Source organism: Bison bison, unplaced genomic scaffold, assembly GCF_000754665.1.
Source record: "Bison bison bison isolate TAMUID 2011002044 unplaced genomic scaffold, Bison_UMD1.0 scf7180017864254, whole genome shotgun sequence".
NCBI lineage: Eukaryota > Metazoa > Chordata > Mammalia > Artiodactyla > Bovidae > Bison > Bison bison.
Window position 1 is genome coordinate 5,254,646 of NW_011494826.1, and position 24,111 is coordinate 5,278,756.

Genomic DNA, 24,111 nt, shown 5'->3' on the forward strand with positions numbered 1-24,111 from the left:
CAAAGGTCTTCACCATTTTGAGACTACCAGCATGCTCCTGTTTCTCCTAACAAACCTACACATGAAGAAAGTTTCCATATCTTTTAAGAGGAAAAAGAGAACCATGTTCTACGTATCTGTCTACAGATACATATACAATTTCTAAAGCAGCTGATTTGTTGACCTATTCTGGTGAAGGCAGTGTGAGGGGAGAACACTAACACTAGCTGGTCAATTTCAGGCACAAGTTGAACTGAAGAAAAGTCTTCACAAGGAGCCAAGAACCAATAAGCAGAAACAGAGGGACCATAAAGCCAAGAAAATCCTTCAAAGCATCCCAAGAAATGATGATGGTGACTTTCTAACCTTGTTGCCTGACGAAACCTTGAGCAGAAGTCTAGGTGAGTCATGTAATTTTTTTAGTAAATAATATATCAAGTGTTTTTAAAACTTCACCAAATAAATGTCTGATATGGATTGGGAAAGCACAGAGCTTCCCTTGGGTCCCTATTGATATTTTATCTCCTGGAATATAATGGGCCTGTTGTCATGTAGTTTGGGATGGCCGAGAAGAATAAGACTTCAGCGCTATGGTGAGATCTCTTTTTAGAAATATACTGTACTTTACATGCATGATTGCAATCCTTGCACCATCCCCAGGAGGAGAAAAAGGGCCTCATCTTGTGCTTAGAGACAGTGAAGCACGTGGAATTATCAATACATTAAACAGCACGTTGGTATCAGCTAGTTTGGCACCACATGCAGAAACTCTCTTCTCAACCACCCTCTCCCCTGCAGCCCTCTTCGCACACTCAATGTCTAACGCTCCATCCAGCATCACCATCCTCTTCAAACTTGGTCATGCTGCCTCCACTGTCTCAATGGGTGTGGCCTCTGTGCTGTCCGTCAACTCAGGCCAAAGATTTGGCCCCTTTCCAGCCCTGCTACCCCCTCTCCTGGAAGACGGTCAGTCGCAAAGTCCTGCTGATGTCACCTAACGCTGACTATGCCCCCATCCCGTTCCCCATGCCACCCTTAGGTCAGCATGTCACACCAGGGCTATTGCCATAGCCCCCTGACTATCTCCTATCTCAGGTCCTACTTTCCTTCCATCAACCCTTCACCTCGGTGGTCCCCAGACCACCAGCACCAGCATTACCTGGGAACCAGTCAGGGCTCCAGGCAGAGCGACTGAATCAGAAACTGTAGGGAGGGGGCCCAGCAGTCTAACAACTCCTCATCTCCCCCCATGATTCCAACACCCCTAAAGTTGAAGAACTACTGCTCCACTTGGTGATCAAAGTGTTGTCCATAGACTAGCGGCATCTAATCACCTAGGAGTTGATTAGAAACACAGAATTTCAGGTCCCATCCCAGACCTACACAATCAGGATCTGCATTTTATCAAAATGATTCTCAAGCACAATAAAGTTCTAGAAGCACTTCACTATTACCAGGATAATCTTATGAAATGCCAATCTGACCATTGGCAGAATCCTTCAGTGAGTCTCCATCAGCCTGAGGACAAAGTCTGAACTCCTCACCCTGATACCCTAAGCCTTCAGAGTCCGTACACTGCCTACCTTTCTGGCTTCATCGCCTACTATTATCATACCCAGTCCCCATACTCCAGCCAGGCCAGGTTGCCCAGTGGCCCCAGATGGCTCTGTGATTTCCAACAGACATTTGTATTCACAAACTCTGTGCTGTATCACCCCATCAATTAGAGTCTCGTTAAGTTTTCACTGTATGTACTCTCCCGGAGCAAGCCCATCACTGCAAATCCAGGTATTGTTCACACACACAGAGCTCTCTGTGCTCTGGGCCAATCCCCTGTCTGCAAGACTGAGCGCTAAGAGAGCAACAGAAATGCTGGCTGTTTCTCTGGAGGTCTCGATCTTCTAAGATGCAGTCCAGCTGAAAGAGATACTGCCACTGCTCAGGAAAACAAAATACCTGATCAATGAGTTAATTAAACAAGAAAAAGCTGAATAATTGAAAATCTACTTGGAGCATTTATCTAACCTATACTCCTCAGTTGCAGGATGAAATCTGGTGTAGTAGTAGTATGTAGTAGTCACATAGATGAACAACTTTTACCATTTAAAAATATTGGCGAAACCACCAAGAAACATACCTCAGCTAAAGTTGAACACTTTGAGTCATTGCTTGAGATCAGGCTGGAAAAAAAAAACAACAATGCTGGCGAAGTCTTTGGAAGACTGTGTCACATGGAGAAGGGGAGTTCTCCTCTACCCTCCTGACATATTTTTTTTTAAACTGCTTCATTTTGTTCCAGCTAAAGTTTATGAAGTGCTTACTCTAAGCCAGGCAAAATGGCCCACCTTTAACATGAATTATCACATTTAAGCTTCACACAACCTCTAAGGCAGGAGTTACTATTAGCTCCCACGAGACAAATCAGGATTCAAGGCCTGGTCTTTCTGACTCCAAAGGGTGCACTCCCACCCACCCCCTTGTTTAGCCTCATCAGGACTCTAGTGGCCCAGAGCTCTGCCCAGGACAACCTTGGGAAAGTCTGCAAATGCAGTTTGTGATTCCCTCCACCCTCTCTCTCAAAAGCAGGCTTCCCTCTGCAAAACCTATAGAACTCACCACTCTGCAGGCACATGTTCAAGCAGTGATTCCTTTTTACTTATTCTCAAGTAGCATCTTTGATTTCTTTCTCTGTTTCTGAAAGCAGTTTACTTTGCTTTCTCCTAAAAATGGAATGTAGCCAGACCATAGACTTCCGTGGGCATGCTACTAGTCAGGGTCTGGTACCTCTTCACCTAGCTCCTCTTATTTAAGGCTCTATTTGTTCAGTTTTGTTCCCTCTTTTGGAAGGGAGGATGAGAGTTTCAGATCCCTTGTGAGATTAAAAACGAGTTTTTGTTTTTCCTGCTGCTTCTTTAAAATGAAATCATGCATGCTTTGCTTATATTTTACATATACTTACATAGTAAGTTACATGTGCTGCTGCTGCTGCTAAGTCACATCAGTCATGTCCGACTCTGTGAGACCCCATAGACAGCAGCCCACCAGGCTCCCGTCCCTGGGATTCTCCAGGCAAGAATACTGGAGTGGGTGGCCATGCTATCTGTGTAATATGTAATGATACATGACTTACACAGAGTGAACATCACCCTTTTAGGCAGGCAATTCTGCGAGTTTTAACATATTAATAGTGGCTCCTACACTTTCCAGAAGCCATGATATGAATCTAGTGAGGAGAAAAAACACTGGACTTGTAATCAAAATCCTTTATTTGAATCCTGACAGTACATTACTCAATGTAAGCTCTGTGGGAGCCAGGAGCTTTTCTTATTACTAGGAGAGTACCAGGTACATAGTAGCCTCTTGATAAATATTAGCTATATATTTGTTCATATAGCTTTATTCTACAGAAAGATTGCAGCTAACTTCCAGTTGTCTAACCTCTGTGAACCTGTTTCCACATTTGTAAAATGGGAATAAAACATTGTGTCTACCATGCAGAGTTTATGTAAATTTCAAATATTATAATGTGTAAAAACATACATAATATAAAGTATCATATGAATATGGACAAAACTGAAGAAATATGGAACTGATGTCTTACAGCAGAAATAAGATATGCTTCAGGGGAAGTGTCACTCTACATACATCATTTGAATGTCACCTTCACAATTCTGGTCTTACCTGGTCACTTATACTATTATTTACTTAGCATTTTCCTTTAAGGTATCTTGCTTAGTTTTATTTTTAAAATTTATCTTTGCTGTGAATCAGCTGTAACCTGAAATTCTCATCTTCCTTTCCAAAAGAGGGAACAAAAATGAACAAATAGAGCCTTAAATAAGAGGAGCTGGGTGCAGAGGTGCCAGAACCTGAGTAGTAGAATGCCCATAGGAAGTCTATGTTCTGGATATGTTCCATTTTTAGGAGAAAAAAAAATGGGTTATGGGTTTGATAGTGGCAGTAACATTTTTCTAAAATACATATTATAAAATACATAACCATCAGAAAATTTTAATATTTTGTACCGTCCTTGTACTACCTAAATCATTCCCTATTTTTCCCTACTGGTCTCTGTTTCTTTCCTCTCTCAAGACTAACTTTTTAAAATAATTATTTATTTGGCTTCACTGGGTCTTAGTTGTGGCACATGGAATCTTTAGCTGCAGCATGTGGTATCTAGTTTCCTGACCAGGAATCAAACCCAGGCCCCCTGCACTGGAAGCGCAGACTTTTAGCAACTGGACCACCAGGGAAGTCCTGTCTCTCTCCAAATTCATTTTGAAGTATCAATAGGATACACTTTTCTCTACTTTGCTCACCCCAAATCTATTTAGGTTTTAAACATTGTATTTCTCTCTTTTCTTAAGTCTAGCAACCATAAAGAATCCAACAGGGATTTATCAAAGTGTAACAAGTATAAGACATCTAGCTAAGAAGTTCTCAAAATTTAAGGCTCTTGGAGAAGGCAATGGCACCCCACTCCAGTACTTTTGCCTAGAAAATCCCATGGACGGAGGAGCCTGGTAGGCTGCAGTCTATGGGATCACTTCACTTTCACTTTTCACTTTCATGCATTGGAGAAGGAAATGGCAACCCACTCCAGTGTTCTTGCCTGGAGAATCCCAGGGACGGGAAGCCTGGTGGGCTGCCGTCTGTGGGGTCGCACAGAGTCGGACACGACTGAAGCGACTTAGCAGCAGCAGCAGCAGTATTCCTGCCTGGAAAATCCATGGACGGAGGAGCCTGGTGGGCTGCAAGTCCACTGGGTTGCTGAGGGTTGGACACGACTGAGAGACTTCACTTTCACTTTTCACTTTCATGCACTGGAGGAAGAAATGGCAACGCACCCCAGTGTTCTTTCCTGGAGAATCCCAGGGACAGGGGAGCCTGGTGGGCTGCCGTTCATGGGGTCACGCAGAGTCGGACACAACTGAAGTGACTTAGCAGCAGAAGCAGCATACAAAAATTTGTATACAGTGCTTTGCTAGTGACTTAAGGGATTTTCAAGGATAATACTGAACATGTGACTTTTGCCTCACATGCTAACTGAAACATCATAACACCAAGAGTGTCGGGAGACTCAAGCTATTGTTAATATTAAGTTAGATTCCACCATTACCAGTCTCTTCTTGTTTCTAATTCCCTGCCTCTAGTCCACAGAAAATTCTTATTCTCAGCCTGAGTGATGTTTCTAATATTCTGGGCTCATCTGTAGAGCAGAGATGACTGACAGCTCCAGGCCCCAATGAATGAAGCCTTTCCCAGGTCCTATTTATCAATATTTCCCACCTTCCAAAATTCTCTGATGGCTCACTTGTTCATTCCTTTATTTACTCATTCAACAAATATTTACCGAACTGGGTAGGTGTGGTACTTACAATAGCACAGACAATGAACAAAAGAAAGTCCAATGAGAATATAATTAGAGACCTAATAATCTGAGGAGCTGGACAGTTTCTATGAGAAAGTGGCATTTAAGCTGAGATGGAAGTAGCTGAACGATGGGAGCAGGTGAGCACATGAGTGTGATGTCCAAGTGCTGTGACATCCAAAAGTGTGGTCAGTATCTGCATGTACAAACGCCCTTGGGTGGGAAGAAGGCTGCCAGACTCTAGACACCAGTTAGAGAAGAGAGATTCAGACGGAGAGTGACTGGAGATGGTTCTGGAGGCATAGTGAGAGACCAGTGCATGCAGGGTCTTATAAATCATGTCAAATAAAGACTTTGAACTCTATCTTAAGATTCAATGGGAAGCCGCTGAAAGGGCAGGTTAGTCAACTAACAGGTTCGTATTTTCAATATTACTCTGTTTGAACTGTGGTGAATGGATGGGAGAGGAATGCAAAAGGATGTGGGGAGACAGGTTAGAAGTACACAGCAGTAGTGCAGGATAGAGGTGGTGTCTGGACCAGGAGAGAAGGGTGACAATGAGGAGTGAGAGAAAGAGCAAGATACAAGATATGTAGCCACCAGTTAGAGAAGAGAGATTCAGATAGAGAGTGACTGGAGATGGCTCTGCAGGAGTGGTGAACACCTGGTGGTGAATTATACGTAGAGCATGGAGACAGTGAGGTGGCCAGGAGGTGCTGGGGCAAAGGTAGGACCACAGGCTAGGGTAACAAGGAGAAGAGGCAGGTGTAAGACAGAAAAAGAAGATGAAGCTGACATATGGCCAGGAGACAAAGAGGAGGAGTCCAGTTATACCAAAAAAACAAAAGTGTATTTCAGGAGACAGATTAGGGCTGCGGACATAAATTAACTCTAGCTTTCTGTCACTGCTATGTATATAAACAGTGCTCGTAAGTACAACATTCAAGGGGAGAGCAGGGCAGCCCCTCAGTGAGGCTGAAAGGAAACTCATGAATCATAAGGCGTGAATCCTCACATTGAAATGTTTGATTATCCTTTGTAAAAATATGCAATTTCAGACATCAAGGGTTTAAATAAAATATGCCATAAGATTTGATAACCAATGATCATTCAGAAAATATCTAGAAAGTTGTGCCTGATTCTGCCATAGGGGGAAATCTGGACTTTGACCTAGGATGATTTTCCAAATTTGAAAATGGTCACTAAGATTTTTTTTTTTCTTAAAATCTTTCTTTGAATAAGGCTGTGTGTGCTGTTCTGAAGTGCATTCTAAAAGGGTATTAGGTACTACTTTTAAAAAAAGCAGAAGTAAAGACATATGTGTGTAAAATCCAACACCAAAAAATAAATCTATTCCCCAAAGAATAGATGGTAAAATAAATGCCTGACCCTTTGAGCTCTCTAGTTCTGTAGGTCTGGGATGCAACCCAGGCTACTGTGTTTCTGAAAGTCTCCATAGTTAAATCTGATGTGAAGGCAGAGCTGATTGAGGGTTAGGAAAATGGAATAGTGTGCCTAGGCCATAGTAGATGTTCAATAAGTAGCTCCAGGCAACATCATCTGTGCAATACTCTTGCCAAAACAATTTAACCTTAAGTTAATCACAAGGGAACAATCAGAGAAAGCCTAAATTTAGGGTCATTCTACCAAATAATTGACCCTGTGTTATTTCAAATGTCTGTGTTAGGAAAAAGGAAGGTAATGAAGAGGAGGAAGAAAACATCCAGGAAGAGGAGGGGGAAAATCAGTAAGAAAGTGGGGAGCGGGGAGCAAGAAACAAGAAGGAGAAAAAGGAGGAGGGGAAGAGATGGGGAGAGAATAAAAGAGTGTGGAAAGGAAGGAAGGAAAAGAGAAGAAAGAAAAGGATGGGAGAAAGTTCTTGAATTAAAGGAGACTAACCGATAAGAAAATGCAACACATATTCCCAGATTAGATCCTGTACTTAAAAAATAAAATGCAAACAGGCAAACAAAAAATAGTTACAAAGAGCATCACTGAGATAAGCATGGATATTTGAATACAGACCGGATATCAGAAAACAGCATTTTATCAATGTCATATATTCTAAGTGTAATAATTGTATTGTGATTATACAGAAAATTTCCCATCTTCTTAGGGGATTTGTGGTGCTGTATTTTGGGAGGAAGTGACTCTGCAACTAATTCTCAAGTGGCTCAGCTCAAGACATGTGTGTGTGTGTGTGTGTACACATATACATATTGTGACATAATGTTGATGAGCTGGAGTGTATAAAAGTGTATTGTACCATCTTGTGATTTTCAGAAGATTAGAAAGTTTTATAAATAGCAAGAAAAACATTTTACATGCTTACAGAAACACCAGGTGAAATCCTTTATGTATATATGTGTGTGTGGGTGTGTAGATTATTTTGTATTCATAAAAACCCAAGCTTAAACAAATACATCATTGTCTGGGGTAAAAATAAATTAAATGGGCTTTCAATTCTTTGTAGGAAATACACAGAATGCAGACTTTCTGGAACATCAAGCAAGGAATGACCACTGTCCCAGGAAAATTGGCAAAATGGAAATATGGCTCCGTGAACAGGAGGCCCAGGGAGAGCTTCTCTGGGACAGCTCCAGCTCTGACTCAGATGAGTTGGGGAAAGTAGAGAAAAAAAAAAGAGCACTGGTGAGAACTAGGACAGAAAGAATCCAACATTTTGATGAGTTTTTTGATTAAGAATAATAATAGTTAATACTATTCACTAATTAGTTACTGAATGTATTGGAAGCTTTCTTTCCTTTAAAAATTCCTCAAGGTAGTATATGAATTATTCTAAGAACACCAATTCACTTTCTTTTCATTTGAAATCCTAAGATTAAAGGTGCGAGATATATTTTAATATATTAGTACCATATAACCCACTGCCTCAAAACTTAGGGACTTAACTAGCAGCCACGTATTGTCCCACTTTTCTGTGGGTTGCTGGGCTCAGTTGGGTGGTTCTTCTGTTGGTCTCCTTTGAAGCCTTTCATGCCATGGAAGCTGGATGGCAGGTAGGACTGGAGTCATCTGGAAACTCAACAAGGACACTGACACAGCTGGAGTTCACCCCCACGCTGTATCATCCCAGAGCCTCCTTACATGGATTTCCTGAGTGCTCTCTCCTGGAGGGTAGTCAATTTGCTTTTATGTCAGCCCAGGGCTCCCAAAAGCAGACGTTCCCAGAGGAGGGAGAGAAAGCTGCCAATCTTAACTCAAATCCGATCATGGACCCCATACTCTGTTGACTACTGCAAGTCATAGGCCAGGTCACAGGCAATGATAAAGGGGCTATGCAGGGCAGCAATTCCGAAGTGTGGTCTACTGGGGTACACCTTTGAGACATGGCACCCCACCATATCTTTAAAAGCAAATCATATCTTCTAAAACAAACAGATGAGAGAGTAGATTTAATAGAAATAAAAATGACTTTCTAAAGAAAATCACAGGATGCTGCATTAGACACTAAGCTCACTTAAGTCACTTTCTTGTGAGTTATAAACTTTTTATCTCATAACAAAGAGGCTATAGGAAAAATGTAAAGTTATGAAATTAGATGCTTGCTCCTTGGAAAGAAAAGCTATGACAAACCGACACAGCATATTAAAAAGCAGAGACATCAGTTTGCTGACAAAGGTCCATATAGTCAAAACTATGGTTTTTTCCAGTAGTCATGTATGGACGTGAGAGCAGTACTATAAAAAAGGCTGCGTGCTGAAGAAATGATGCTTTAAAACTGTGGTGCTGGAGAAGACTCTTGAGAGTCCCTTGTGCAGCAAGATATCAAACCAGTCAATCCTAAAGGAAGTCAACCCTGAATATTCATTAGAAGGACTGATGCTGAAACTCCAATACTTTGGCCACCTGATGTGAAGAGCTGACTCATTGGAAAAGGCCCTGATGCTGGGAAAGATTGAAGGCAAAAAGAGAAGGGGGTGGCAGAGGATGAGATGTTTAGATAGCATCATGGACTCAATGGACATGAATCTGAGCAAACTCCAGAGGTAGTGGAGGACAGAGGAGCTTGGCATGCTGCAGTCCGTGGGGAAGCAAAGAATTGGACACAACTTAGCAACTGAACAACAATAAAAAAATGTTAAGTGTGGAAGGTCACTGTGAATTAAAGCTCAAAATTAAATGGAGATCTCTTAGATTATGATATAGACCTTAGAAATTTACAAAAGGACACTTAGAAGTGTTCAATCCAAAAGTTATATTCTCAAAAATTAGATTTTTTAACCTTTTAAACAATCTGCTCTATTCAGATTTTACCAGTTAATGCACTCGTGTGTGTGTGTGTATTTATTTCTGTGAAGTTTTATCACATGTATGGATTCATGTGAGCAACAGCATGATCAGACACAGAGCAGTTCCATCACTAGAATCCCTTTCGCTATCTAAAGGCCCCCCCGCAAAGGAAATTTTCAGGCAATTTCAAGAACTTCTTTTGTATAAAACTAGACTCCACTTTTAGCAACACCTAAAAATATTTTAAGCATCCAGAAGCCTCTAAGAATTCAGTGAACTTTAAAACAAAGTGAAAGAAAAATTCTCTTTTATGCTTTCTCTAGGAAACTTCCAAACCAAAAATAGTAGAGAGAAATACCCTCTAACTTTGACATTCAGTACATTCAGATCAGTCACTAAGAAGATGAAAACTTCTATGTCAGGGGACACACACTCATGTTTCTCTCAAGGACAGAAGTCAATTAATTAGGTCATCTCTGGGCATTTTTACTCCCAGTTCTTTGCAAGTAGTATACTTTTTCTTTGGTAGGTAGAAAGCATATTTCCTACAGAGGAATGCATAGATTGTTAGACCACTCAGCCTTTTTGGAAAAGTAAGAACCTTTTTTTTTTTTAATTGAAGTACAGTTTAGTTAGTTTCAGGTGCAGGGTTTTTTCCTAGATCTTGGAATTTATACAACTAAATCGATAGCATAAATTAGACATTGTCTTGAGATACAGGAACTAGACACATATGTGTACTGGTGAGGATAACACGGCTCAAAGTATTTCTTGAACTTCAGAGAATGTTAGCAGCAAAAGAAATAAACCATGATGCTTTCTCTGTTTATTTGCCTGCTCTGTGTGGAATTCTCACCCAATCTTAAATTCAAGAATTTTAAATTATAATAACAGTGATATTAATCATTGCTAATGTGCACTGTTCACGGTGGGTCAAGAACTCTCCAGATGCTTTTCATATATAATTCTCACGACAATTTTGTGGGTTACCCCTGTTTTATAGATGACGAAACTGAGGCGCTGAGAGGTTAACTAACTTTCCAGGGTCACCCAGCAGAACAGCGTGTTTCTGAGCAGACTGTTGCTTACCAGAAGGGACCTGATGCGAGTCAGGAGCACTTCCCTCCTCTCCCTAATTTTACCTCAGCTCACCAGTGACTTTCTGTAGCGTTCCACATTTCTTTTCAGTTACTTGTTTTTTGGTGTTGGAGCAGAATACTACTGCACTATAGAAAAGGTATGAGCTTTCTTTTAAAAAGAAATGCCTCAGAGCCCAGGTGCTTAACTGTGGGCATAGGGCAGGATAAGAGCACTGAGAAACAAATGCTTCAGAAACAAGAAACTTCAGGAGGGGAAGTTTCCAGGAGTGAGGGGCACAGAGAGGCAGATGAGAGAGTAAAGGCAAACTTAACTGTCTTTACAACTTGGCCTGGGAGCAGGATCAGTGAGCAACCCCATCAGATGCCCCATCCAGGAGGGAACTCAGGGGTGCACTGTGGCCTGGGCCAGAGAGTGGTGGTTCTCAGAGCCGGCGCTGGAAGCACCTGGCAAGTGACCAAACACGTAGCAACAGGTAAGGACTCATGGGCCCACCAGAGCTCTGGCACCAGGTTGGCGTCTCCCTTTTTAAGCTCCTCCCTGTGAATCTAACATGCAGCTAAGGCTGAAAACCACAGCTTCACTGCTATCAACACGCTACTGCAGCAGATACACCGACTTCTATCTTTAAAAGCAGCAGCTTCTGAGGTAATTTTTAAAGGTAAGGACATGAGGCCTGGAGCTTCACGCACAGTAAGAGGTTGCTCGTTTTGTTGGTAATTGTCTGAAAACAGCAATCCTTTACTTAATCTTGAATTTGTTCAGGGGCAGTGCAGGGCCATCAGTAAACACAGCTGCCACTGCTGGTAAAAGCTATAAAATTAAGCCTCAAGGCAAAGTTGTCAATTTTCTCCAACAGAAAATCTCAGCTTTGAGGGGAGCTGGGGAAGGCTTGTCTATGGCAAAATACATGCTTTCTCTTAGGAAAATAACATTCTTGCTCTGAATTTTTCATGAGAAAGAGAAGTCTTTTGGGGACGCTTTTGAAAATGTGTTTTTACTCAATTATTATTATTTTTTTGTGCAGCGGGTCATTCTTGTTCATCTATTTTGATGATAATTCTGAGTTACTGTACAGGGAGTTAATTGAAGATGACTCTTCATGGAGTCACCTATGAAATAGTTTTGTAAACAAAAAAGATAATCTTTTCTGTTCACACAGAGCCATTAGAGACAGAAAAACACCAGTTCTTCATGCCTTCATAAAGATACCAGCTCTTTATTCCCTTCTTATCAGGAAAGCCTGCTGCTGCTGCTGCTAAGTCGCCTCTTTCGTTTCTGACTCTGTGCGACCCCATAGACGGCAGCCCACCAGGCTCCCCCGTCCCTGGGATTCTCCAGGCAAGAACACTGGAGTGGGTTGCCATTTCCTTCTCCAATGCATGAAAGTGAAAAGTGAAAGTGAAGTTGCTCAGCCGTGTCCGACTCCTAGCGACCCCATGGACTGCAGCCTACCAGGCTCTTCTGTCCACGGGATTTTCCAGGCAAGAGTACTGAAGTGGGCTGCCATTGCCTTCATCCGAACAGGAAAGCCTGCTGATCATCAAATCATAATTAAAGTCAACTGTTTTTTCCCTCAAATGAACAAGAGCTTATTTCCACATATTACTACAGAATCTCACTAATTTAGAATACTTTGGGGAGGGCTTGGGAGAAAATAGGCTAAGGGGTAGATTGGGGGAAGGTGAGGCCATTAAAAATCTGAATTATGTCTCATTTTTAAAGGAATACTCAATATGTACAAAATAAAAATATATTTGAAAACAAAGTCAAGAGTTAAGGTTTATTTTTAAATGTGTACTTCATAATAAGTCTGCAATTCATTCATTTACTTAATCAAGCATTCAGCTAGTAGGTTTTAACTTTCTATCAGATGCCAAGCATGGTTCCAGAGGCTGAAAATACAGCCATAAACAAGACAAAAATCCCTGGACTCATGGGTTACATTCCAGTGGGGAGAGACTGAGCAAAGAGTCAAATAACACAATACAATTTCAGGTAACATCAAGCATTATGAAGAAAGTAAAGCAGATCTGAGGATAGGCAATGGAACGGACTGTTTCAGGCAGGATGCTCAGGGAGGGACTTGTTAGGGAACCAGGTTTGTTCAAGCCAAGACACTGGGACAACAAGGTTTGCAGCAAAAGAGGGTTTATCTCAAGGCAGCCGAGATAGGTGAACAAGTTTAAATCTGCCTCCCTGAAGGCAAGGGGCGCCGGTATTTATGAGATAAAGATTAAAGTAGCGGGGTGGTCTGAGGAATGGAGAGCATGGGGAAGGTGACTAGAAAAAGTTTCTGTAATTGTTGTTCTGCACAGGTGTAACTAAGCCACAGGCCTTGGTACATTCAAGAAGTAGGCACTTGGCAGGATCTAAGAATGGAGTTTTCAGCCCTCTAATGGCTAAAGGACACTGGCACATACCCATTTGGACGATCACCGGTCCCATTTAGTTTTAACTGACTCAGCTTGAACTAGGCACAGCTGACCGTACATTCTTGGAAAAACAGGCTATGAGGATAATAGGCAAGTCTTTTGTAGCAGAAGTGATGATGACCTTGATTAGTGAAGACAGGTGAAATGGATTTGACCCAGGGTTTTAGAATCTCTGAGGAAGAGATTTCAATGAAGTGAGGGTAGATGCCATGGGAAAACCTATGAGAGCAAGTAAAAAAAGCTCTGAGGTGAGATAAGCTTGTCATTTTCAAGGACGAACAAGAAGGCTGGAATGGCTGAGTCAGCAAAGTTGCCTGACAGGGAAAAATCTCAGAAAGCTTGTCAAAACACAGTTGATGAGGAGCCCAGAAGATCATGGTGTGATGATGAGTATTAAGTGTAACAGAATTTAGAGACAGCAGGGGCTGGTCCCAGTCTAGACTGACATCTCTGATGTGATCATGCACAGAGGCAAACAGACTATGGCCAACACAAATGCCGTGTGGCCACAGCTGGCCTTCTGGGCTCACCCTTGGCCCAGCTGAGCCAGTCAGAGAGGGTCTCAGTTTCTGCTGATGCCAAAACCTGAGTACATTCAGGAGTGATGCATAGTAGTGTTCTGCTCCGTGGGCCGGAGATTCAGGAACACAGGGGCTGCAGTAGGCAGAATCAGAGACAAGGGATCCACGGAGACCCAACAGCACATCCGTCCCTCATTCCCAGCCCTCCTAAGGCCCTGCTGCCTCTTGTCCTTCCTTCTGAGACTGTATCCTTATAGTAAATTCACCTTCAGCTGGGGCCAGTTCCACCTGATTTCTGTTCCTTAAGGCCAGAGAATCTTAGCCTAAAGAAAGCTTACAGTACAGCAGTCTCCTCCTTGCCTTAGATGCATTATTAGAGGCTGTGGAGGGCTGAGTTGCTGAGTGTGGCCAGTTATGGTTCCCAGCAGGTATTATGAGGATCTCTTCTCAAACCCATATTCAGTGATACCACATCAACCTTGATGGGAGTAGTTACACCACAAGAACTGGCAAATGTTATGAAACAGGACTTTTCTTTTCCAGAGCACTAGTTGCTAAACATTTCCCAGTACACCTTTCTAGAGGTACAGACCAATGGGCTGTAGAGTCTGAATTCACATGCCAGCACCGCCACTTCCTGCCTTAGGTAAGTTATTTAACCTCTCTGGCTACAGCCTTCTCATTGTAAAATGAAGATTATGATAGTGCCTGCCTCACAGTGTTGCTGTGACAGAAATAAGATCATAACATGTAAAATGCTTGGAACAGCACCTAATACCTAATAACTTCTCTGTACATGTTATATAACTAGCAGTTTTATTCTTATTGAAATTAGGAATAAAATAAGAAAAAATCTGTGGTTCTGGAAGTCTGGTCTGTACAAGACATGAAACAAAAGCCAGAAGTACATAACTATGGAATTATGAAAAGATTTACCATGATTCACAAATGATGTGATTATATGCCTAGACTACCCAAAGGAATCAGCTGAAAAACTTGTAGAGTGAATAATGGAATGAAAACTAGGTATCTAGATAAAAGATATATTTAAAAATCAGCAGTTTTTGCAAACCATTTCTCAGAAGTTAGCCAACAGAAATAAAAATATCAGTACGCAAAGTCAAAAGTTCAAGGATGAATCGTGGGTTCACTAATTGTAAGGGAATGTCTCAGGATATACTGTTTCAGAATGATTTCTTTCTCTAACTCGAGCTCTCAAGCTCCCGTTCCCATCACTGTCCTCTCAGCAGTTCAAAGGACTTCAACCACTTGTGTCTTAAAATTCTGTGTTCGCTTAAGGTTTTCCCCTCTCTCTCTCCCCAGCCAGGCTCCATGTTTGGGGGAAGAAGCACAGGACTGCTTATGGCCTCACCCTTGAGGAGTATGAGGAGTATCTCATCAGTACTATCCTCCGTCCTCTCCAGCCTTGACCGAAAGATAAGCATCTTGATGATCTTGAGCATCGACCTCCCTCTCCTTAGTGTGCACCCCAATCCCAAACCTCCATCTACGTTACTTCCTGCCATACTCTTTGGCACTGGCCTTGTACACTGACTGCTTATGAGGAAGCCCTGTGGTAGTCTCCTGCTGTTGGGCCCCACCTCAGTTTAAAGGGTGCTACTCATCCACCAAGAATCAACTACATTTTCTACACAGTCCCTGGGGTGGGCTGTCCATTCCACATACTGTGCAAAGGAGTTCCCAAGGCTTTCAGTTCTCAGCTCCCTCCCAGGCTTCTTCGGAGGCCTTGGAAATTTTTTCACCTATTCCTTGCAGACTCCTGTGGGAGTCAAGGCTTGGGGATGCAAGCCCTTTCTACTGAAACATATCTTGTTGCCATTATTACTCTGCTGCAGCCCCCAGATGTTGCTTCAAGTCAGGTTCATAATTTTTATTATTTTTAATAAAAAGCATGCCCCTCAAATATGTGTTTCTCTCCACTCCACAGAGATGTAGCTTTCCACTTTTAAATCAACAAATCTTCCTGATGGCAGCAATGGTAGTCAAAATATTTAACTCTGAACAGAGTATGGACAGCAGTTAGAATGGCCCCAGTAAGGTACTCTGAATGAAAATCTGCCTGGAGTCTCTACATGATCCCATCTCCCATTTTCACACCCAAGGAGAGGCCAGGAAGAAGGCCCCATACCAGTTCCTCAGCTAAGCTTCCTTCTCTCAGTTTCTTCTAAAACACTTGCTTCTAAGCCAAGAAGTGGGGCTTCCCAGGTGCCTCAGTGCTAATGAATCCATCTGCCAATGCAGGAGGCATGGGTTGAAAAATTATAGTATGAAACCTCAATAAAATCAATTTAACATTTAATACAGAGAATTAATGGATTGCTTAGACATCCATATTACTAAATGAAAAAACTAAGATGAATTACAGAATACTATGTATAATTTATAACTTTATTTTCATGTTTATATATGTTGCAGAAGCAAGAGAAAAAAATATGACAAGAGACTCCAAATTAACAGTATTTATAGTAGAGTGAGATTGGAGCATATCTTAGGTCAGGTTCCCAGAAACAAATCCTGAAGTGATTTGAGTGCAAGTTAACGCAATGGCACCCCACTCCAGTACTCTTGCCTGGAAAATCCCATGGACGGAGGAGCCTGGTAGGCTGCAGTCCATGGGGTTGCAAAGAGTCGGACATGACTGAGCAACTTCACTTTCACTTTTCACTTTCATGCACTGGAGAAGGAAATGGCAACCCACTCCAGTGTTCTTGCCTGGAGAATCCCAGGGACCGGGGAGCCTGGTGGGCTGCCGTCTCTGGGGTCGCACAGAGTCAGACACAACTGAAGCGACTTAGCAGCAGTAGCAGTATTTTTTAAGACGAAATCCCAGAAAAAGTTAATAAGGGAGTGGGGAACCAGGACATGGAATGGGGAGAACCCAAGTAAAGGTGCAATTTCAGGCAAAGTTCTGAGGAAGTTAACTTATCTCACAGGAGACCCTGAAGTATGATTGAGATCTGAATTGTTGAGACTGATACCAGGAAGCTCTTCATAATCCTGTAACCTCCAGTCATTGGCTAAGGATTCCCTGGTGTGGAGCAATTGCCTGGCACCCCTGGCCCTCTGCCCATGGGGGCAACGAGCTCCACTAGCCCAAAGCAGACTGAAGATAAGTCTCAGGTGAGGGTCATTGAAAGTGAAAGCAATTTGTCCCAAAGAGAGGGCATACCAAATGGCAAAATGTATTCAAGGAGATCTGGAAGAGCAACAGAATATACCACGGAGTAGAAGGGGGAGATGATCAGTACAATTTGAATCATTGCAAGGTGCAGCAAAACAGACATTCCTGTCATATGCCATATATATTATACACACTCAGTTACTGTTATTTTGGAGTAATGGATAGATGGCTGATCATGGCAATGATTTTACTTTTCCAGGAAGCAAACTAATAATAGAAGCTTCCAAGAGAGTATTTAAAGTTATTTATTCTCCCTGACCCAGTGTTCTATTTATAGGATAAATTCTTAAAGGATATGAACATGTAAATATTTGAATACAAAGACGTTCAATGCAGCATTACAAACACAAAGAACTTTAAAATAAAAACATTAATTTTACAGAAATAAAACAGGCTGACAAAAGCAAGTGTTTACAAATACAAACAGGTGAAAAAGACAATACAAAATCCTGAAAATGTAAAATACAATTTTAAAAAATAGTTGCTTAATAAATGAGCTGCATAACTGACATCAAAGACTAATTGAGCTAAAATATTTGTCCAAGGTAATCTCCAAGAGTGCTGAATAAAGAGGAAAAACATGAAAGATGGACCTAATAATTTCCCTTCCTTAGAAAAAAGACAGGACATACAGAGGAACAAAGAAAGCAGTAGACTTTTTGTCTACTATACAAGCCAGAAAACAATAACATCTTTAAAGTATTAAAAGGAAAAAAACCCATCAACCTAGAATTTTATACCCAGAGAAAATATATTTCATAAATGAAGGCAAAATGAAGACTATTTTAGACATTCAAAGCTCAAAGAATTCATCATCAGCTGACCAGCATTGAGAAAAATGTCAAAGTTTTTAGGCAGAAGGAAAATGCTATCAGAAGGAATTATGGATCTACCCAAAGGGATGATGAGCACTAAAAATGGTAAATAATGTGGGTAAATATAAAATACTTAAAAAAAATTTTAGAACTTCTGTAAAAGTTAATTGACTAAAGAAAACAACAATGTGTTATGAGGTTTATTTTATATACATTTTATATGTTAAATGTTACATTTTACTTTTGTATATTTTTACATATATACATAAAATGTGTGTCTTACATGTATTGACAACAAAATAAAGGCCAGGAAAGAGGATATGGAAGTATACTGCAACTGTAACAGCTTTTCCACTGTACATGAGTGACTTAATATTACTAAAAGGTAGACTGTGATATATAAATAAGTATATTATAAGCATACTATGACAACCATTACAAAAAGAGGAAAATACACCAATAAGAGCAGATAGAATCAAATCACTAAAAATAAGACCAAAAAGAAAGAAAAGATGGACAAAACAGAAGATACATAAAGTAGATCCAAAAGCCAAGATGCCCTATTTAAATCCAACTATATCAATAATCAAATGTAAATGATCAAAAGCACTATTTAAATGCAAAGATGGTCAGATTTAATAAAAGAGCAAGAACCAATTCTACACTGTCTTCAAGACACAAACTTTAAAGTCACAGAAAAGTGGAAAGTAAAAGGGTGAAACAAGGTATACCGTGCTCCCACGAACCAATGTGGAGTCACCACAAAGTCAATTTCAGAGTATAGAATACGCAGCAGCAGCATTAGCAGCCAAAGGTATATATCTACCCAGTTTAGCAAGGGCAGAAATAAAAGATCATATTGAACCACCCCCCACCCTTCCCACCTGTATTAAACTCAAATCCCCAAAAGGAATGATAGCCACACTGAATCACACCGCCACTCTTTGGGAAAGCAGTTCCAGATGATTGAGAGCCTCACAGAGTCACATGAAATTGAGATGCGTAGCTTACCAAAGGACAGATTCAAAGATGCCGAACAAAAGCAGCAGATATGCACTACAGATAAATGCTTAGGGACTGGCTACGTTCCTAACACATCACACAGGTGAAAAGCATAGCAATGGTATGATCCTATCCAAGAACAACTTAATAGTGGTAGAAGAGAATGAGAGGAGTTTTTAGGTGCTTATTAGTTCTGAAAACAATGCACAGTAGTCTCTCCTTATCCATGGGGGATAGTCCCAAGACCCCCAGTTTCGGGATGCCTGAAAATGTGAATAATGCCAAATCATTTTATATATATATCTCTCTCCCTATACACACTTGTTTGAAGTATGACAGCAAAACTAGCACAAATTTCTTTTTTCATCTTTGCAATTTCATGGACAGAAAATTTGCTTTTACTACTGATCTCAGCAATCTCAGTATATGATTTTTTTTTCTTATTAAGTTGAAAACTTCTACTTTTTTGCATAAAAGAAGCACTTTGCAGCTTCCCTTCAGTGTAACCAAATTGCCAGCATCACTACCATTGCTCTTTGGAGCTATTATCAAGTAAAATAAGGTTTCCTTGAACACAAGCACTGTGATACCTTAACAGTCAATCGAAACAGCTATAAATGACTAACAGGTGGAGCATACTGGACAAAGGGATGATTCACATCCTGAGCAGGAAGGAGCTGGACTGGTATGAAATTTTACCACACTACTAATAATGGCACACAATTTAAAACTTATAAATTGTTTATTTCTGGAATTTTCCACTTAAAATTTTCAAACCACTGTTGATTACAGGTAAGTGAAACCATGGGCTTCTCTGGCGGCTCAATGGGTAAAGAATCTGCCTGCAATGCAGACGACCGAGTTCAATCCCTGGAAGATCCCCTGGAGAAGGAAATGGAAACCCACACCAGTATTCTTGCCTGGAAAATTCCATGGACAGGAGCCTGGCGGGCTACAGTCCATGGGATCACAAGAATTGGACACGACTTAGCAACTAAACCACCACCACCACAGGTGAAACCACACAAAGCAAAAGCCTTGGAGAAGAAGGGAATGCTGTGTTGCCTTTTAACTAGACAATGACTCTCCAGGAGAACAAATGAAGAAATAATTTTTCCCCAGAATTTATCAGCATAAACTTAAAATCTTGAGAATCTGAGCAATGAAAAAGAGTTAACACTGAATCCAAGTTTTCAGTAAAGAAACAAAAGATGATTTTACAACCTTCTATGTTTTGCACTCAAATGGACTTACTCAAATATTCCTGTTATTCTTCAACATTTGCTCTCAGAATTTTCTTCCAAAAATCTAATTGAAATATTATCACACCATGTAAAATTAGGAACTCTATACATCTGCTTCCAGATCATAAGACATTAAGAGTAGGTAAGACTTAGGTCAAGGCTGACCATCTCCAACCACAGACTACCAGAACCGAAGGGGAATTTAGGAATCTTCTATTCCACCCTCTCTCCCACAGGAACAGAGATAACCACAGCACTCACAGATGACCTTCAGGACTGATTGGTTGACCAACTGATTTTGATACCAACTGATTTAGCTTAACTGGCAAATACCTTCACAATTATTTGAAAAGAAACTTATTTTTCATTCAGTGCGTTTTACAATGTAACACATACACATACACTGACACCACCCATCCCTTCAGAAGAAGCACAAACCCCAAATATTTCTCTAGAACGGGAGCTGCCCACTGCAGGCCTCTGTCTAAGGGTTGTAGAAGTTTGCCACCTGCTGACCTTCCGCTGAAGCACCTTGTCCTCCATGAAATGGAGATTGCTAACAGCGATGCCACTGACAAACACCGAGGCTGAAGAATTTTGCAACTATTTCCCAATAAAATATGAGGTTCTTTTTTTCACTTTCTTAAAAAAAAATAATCCAGCAGTGAGAAGAATCAAAGCTCAAAGATTCCACTTGAATAGTAAAGTGTTCATGTTCGTCTAAAGGCCCTCTGCTGGCCATTCTCATTATATGAGTTCCCAAAACTCCTAAACATTTTTTTGGTCTTGTTTTTAAGTGAAATTAATCACAAAAGTCGGGAGACAGTGAAGATATTTTTCCAGCATTTCTGCCTCCAGTTCTTTCACCCGACTCCAGCATTTCTTTTTACTGCTCATGTTCCTCACTGGGGTTTGAGTCAGCTGCCAGAAATTCCTTATTCCCCATCTCTGGAAAACAGATCAAAAGATCAGGCCCTGACCTTTAATCTTGTTCTGAGCTGGCTTCAGAGTTTCCATTATTCTTTGTAAAGTTCCTGCTATCTAGCTTTTGGCTTCTTTCCTGACTTAGCATTTCAGAGGTGGTCCTAAACACAGCATACCAATGCTTTAAAATACTATCTAATCACTAATAGCCTGGGAACTCATAAAGGTGGACACATGGCACCATCCTCAGGACTGCACAGAGAACCCCAGCAGACTAGGCTGTGAACGTGTCAGGGAAAGATGCACATTGTGGGTATCACTCACCAAATTCTAATACCAGAGTCTTTTGTCTCTGGTATTAGAGACACTATTAGTCTCCCTTCCCTACTCCCTACTCCCATTTTTAATTTCTCCCCATCCCTATTTCCTGTTAAGAATCTACTGGGCTTCTCTGCTATCTCTTCCCTGCATGTGAGGATCATCCTTGTCAATACTGGGAAATCAAATATGTATTTATTTGTTTAGGGGTGGGATGACCAGAAGATTTTTGAAATCTTTTATGGACATCTGATTCTAGGGTGATAAATCAATCCACTGCAGAGCTGATTTAAAACATTAACACAGATATAAATGAGCTGCAAGTTTTTTAGATAAATGAAAAGTAGCTAATAAGAATTCACCTTTAAGAACTATGACTTATGCTGGCAGAGAAAGAGACATATTGTATGACATCCCTTATATGTGGAATCTAAAAAGAATACAAGTGAACTTACAAAACAGAGATTCATAGAACAAACTTACGGTTGACTGTACGCACTGCTATATTTAAAACGGATAACCAACAAGGCCCTACTGTATAGCACAGAGAACTCTGCTCAATGTTATATGGCAATCTGGATGGGAGGGGAGTTGGGAGAGAATGGATACATGTACATGTATAGCTGAGTCCCTTCACTGTTCACCTGAAACTATCACAACATTGTTAAACGGCTGCACCCCAATACAAAACAAAAAGTTTAAAAAATAAAAGAACTATGACTTATGAAGAGATATGCTTCTAATGATAATAAAAATGACCATTAGCAAAAGAGAATGGAAATTCAAAAACTAGGAACAGGGAGATTGTAGCAGATACAGACTAGAAAAAGTATTTCCAGGGTCACAAATCTTTAAATTGGGGGTGACAGTCACTGTCTCAGTTTCTCAATCTAAATGCTAATCCATTAAGAGAAATCCTTGATAAGACATAGCTACATCAAACTGAGCAGAAACTGTTTAAGTCTAAGCTTGTAAATACTTTTTTTCCAGATTCAAACTACCTCTCAATGAGTACCTGTTATGTTGCCTCTGTATTGCTGCATATCAAACCACTACAGAATGTAATCGTTTCAAATAGTCATTTATTTGCTCCAATTTGGCAGTTTGGGTGGGGCTTTGTAAAGCCACGTATCTCTGAGCCAAATGACATCAGTTTGGGGTGCTTCTACTGGTCCTGGAGGACCCATTACAAGGTGATTCACTCACGTGGTTGGCAAAGTGTCATTCACTGTCAGCTGAGAACTGTCAGCCCAGGGCTTCATTTCTCGTCAGTATGAATCACTCCACGTGTCTGCTTGGGCTTCCCAATGGCATGGCAACTGATTCCAAGAAGGAAATGGAAACTCCTAGCTTCTTAAAGACTGGGTTTCAAACTGGCACACTGTCACTTTTGCCACATTCAGTTGGTCAAAACAGTCAGACGTCTAGCCCAGATTCAAGAGGATGAGCTGCTGTGTCTATGAACTCCTTGTTACTCTCTCTGTGGAGAGATCGGAGTGTTTCCCCATCCTTTTGAATCTTTATGTAATATTTACAAATGACATACACATCATTTGTCTTCAAAACACTATGAAATGGTAATCAGTTTTTCCACTTAAAAAAAATTCCCCCTAATTTTCATATGTATAAACTCAGCCCCAGAAATATTAATTATCTTGACTAATATAATGGAGAGAAATAAGAAAGAACCAAAGAAGTCTTCCTTTTCCTTAACAACCCCAGACACTCGTAACTTGTGCTTTACACAGATCCCTTGGAGAAGAGAAGCCTTTGCTTTTCTTTGGGTCCAGGAAGAGAAGGCACAGGAGAGAACAGCAGAGACTGTCAAGAGAGTTGTTTCTCTGAACATGGTGCTAAAATGCAAGCTCCATGAGGGTAAAGATTTGTCTGTTTTGTTCAACACTAGAGGCCCAGCACTGGCTCAGCACAACTGTTCCACAAATATCTACTGAGTGAATGAGTGAATATTTGGTATGAAAAGACCACTTCAAGTTTTGATATAGCTTAATGTATTAGGTAGCAGATTTGGAATTACATAATTATTTTTTATAATTAAAAATAAAATTGAAAAATTACAATCTCTAAATATTGAAAACAAAGGAATATAAAGTTATTGGCAGAACCATACAGAGAATAATCATTTCAAGTTACTGTTAAACACAGCATTTTGACTCTGCATCTTGAGTGGGATATAAAGTGAAAGCCTTTTTTTTTATCCTTTGGGATAAAAGAATCATGAAGAAAACAATTATATCAATTATCTTACTTACAGTGGTAGTATTTGACACTATCATATGTATGTTTAAAGTAAAACAAATAGATAATTATGAACTAAGATTTCCAGCATAAAAGACAGATGAATGTAAAATCAAAGTTCAGTAAAACTCTATTCTCTAAAATTTCAATATAATGCATTTTTTCTTATATAATGTATATATAATATATCAGTATATATATATATTTTTTTTCTAGCCATTAAACAAGCCTAGAAACAAAAACAATACCACTACCACCACCCAAATTATGTTCTCTGAAGACCATTTCCTACCAAAAAGAATCAGGGCTACTTGGAGAAATGACTGATTCCAGTAAACAGCAGGAAAGTGCAAGATGCTCCTGGACCATTTCATTGTGCGTGAGAGAAAGAAAATTATCAAATACTATTGATATTATGTTTAAAGGGTATCATAGCCATGTGAAGAGGTTACACCTGGCCAATTTGAAGATGAAAAGACTGCAATGAATTAAAATATGAAATACATAAAAATAATTAGTTCATAATAATACTCAGAAGATGAATATACTGATCACCCTGAAGATTTCTAGCACACTGTCTTAAAATTGGTAAATAACAGGAAAGGACTAGCAATTAATCCTGCCTTTCTTATACAAATTGGATTTCAGCATAATCAAACAGTTGATGAAAGAAAATTCTTTATAGAAACATT

The 24,111-nt window shown here is 40.4% G+C and overlaps 1 protein-coding gene across 3 annotated transcripts in view; it reads left to right on the top strand.

Moving 5' to 3' along the window:
- Positions 1–9,140, top strand: part of LOC104994197 (chromosome unknown open reading frame, human C14orf105) — a 30,040-nt gene extending 20,900 nt beyond the window's left edge. For all 3 annotated transcript variants that reach the window (XM_010847685.1, XM_010847686.1, XM_010847687.1), the window contains 2 exons: positions 221–380; positions 7,824–9,140. In XM_010847685.1, coding sequence (XP_010845987.1) covers positions 221–380; positions 7,824–8,053 — 390 coding nt within the window. In that variant the 3' untranslated portion in view covers positions 8,054–9,140. The remainder of the gene's footprint in view (positions 1–220; positions 381–7,823) is intronic.
- Positions 9,141–24,111: the final 14,971 nt, after the last annotated feature.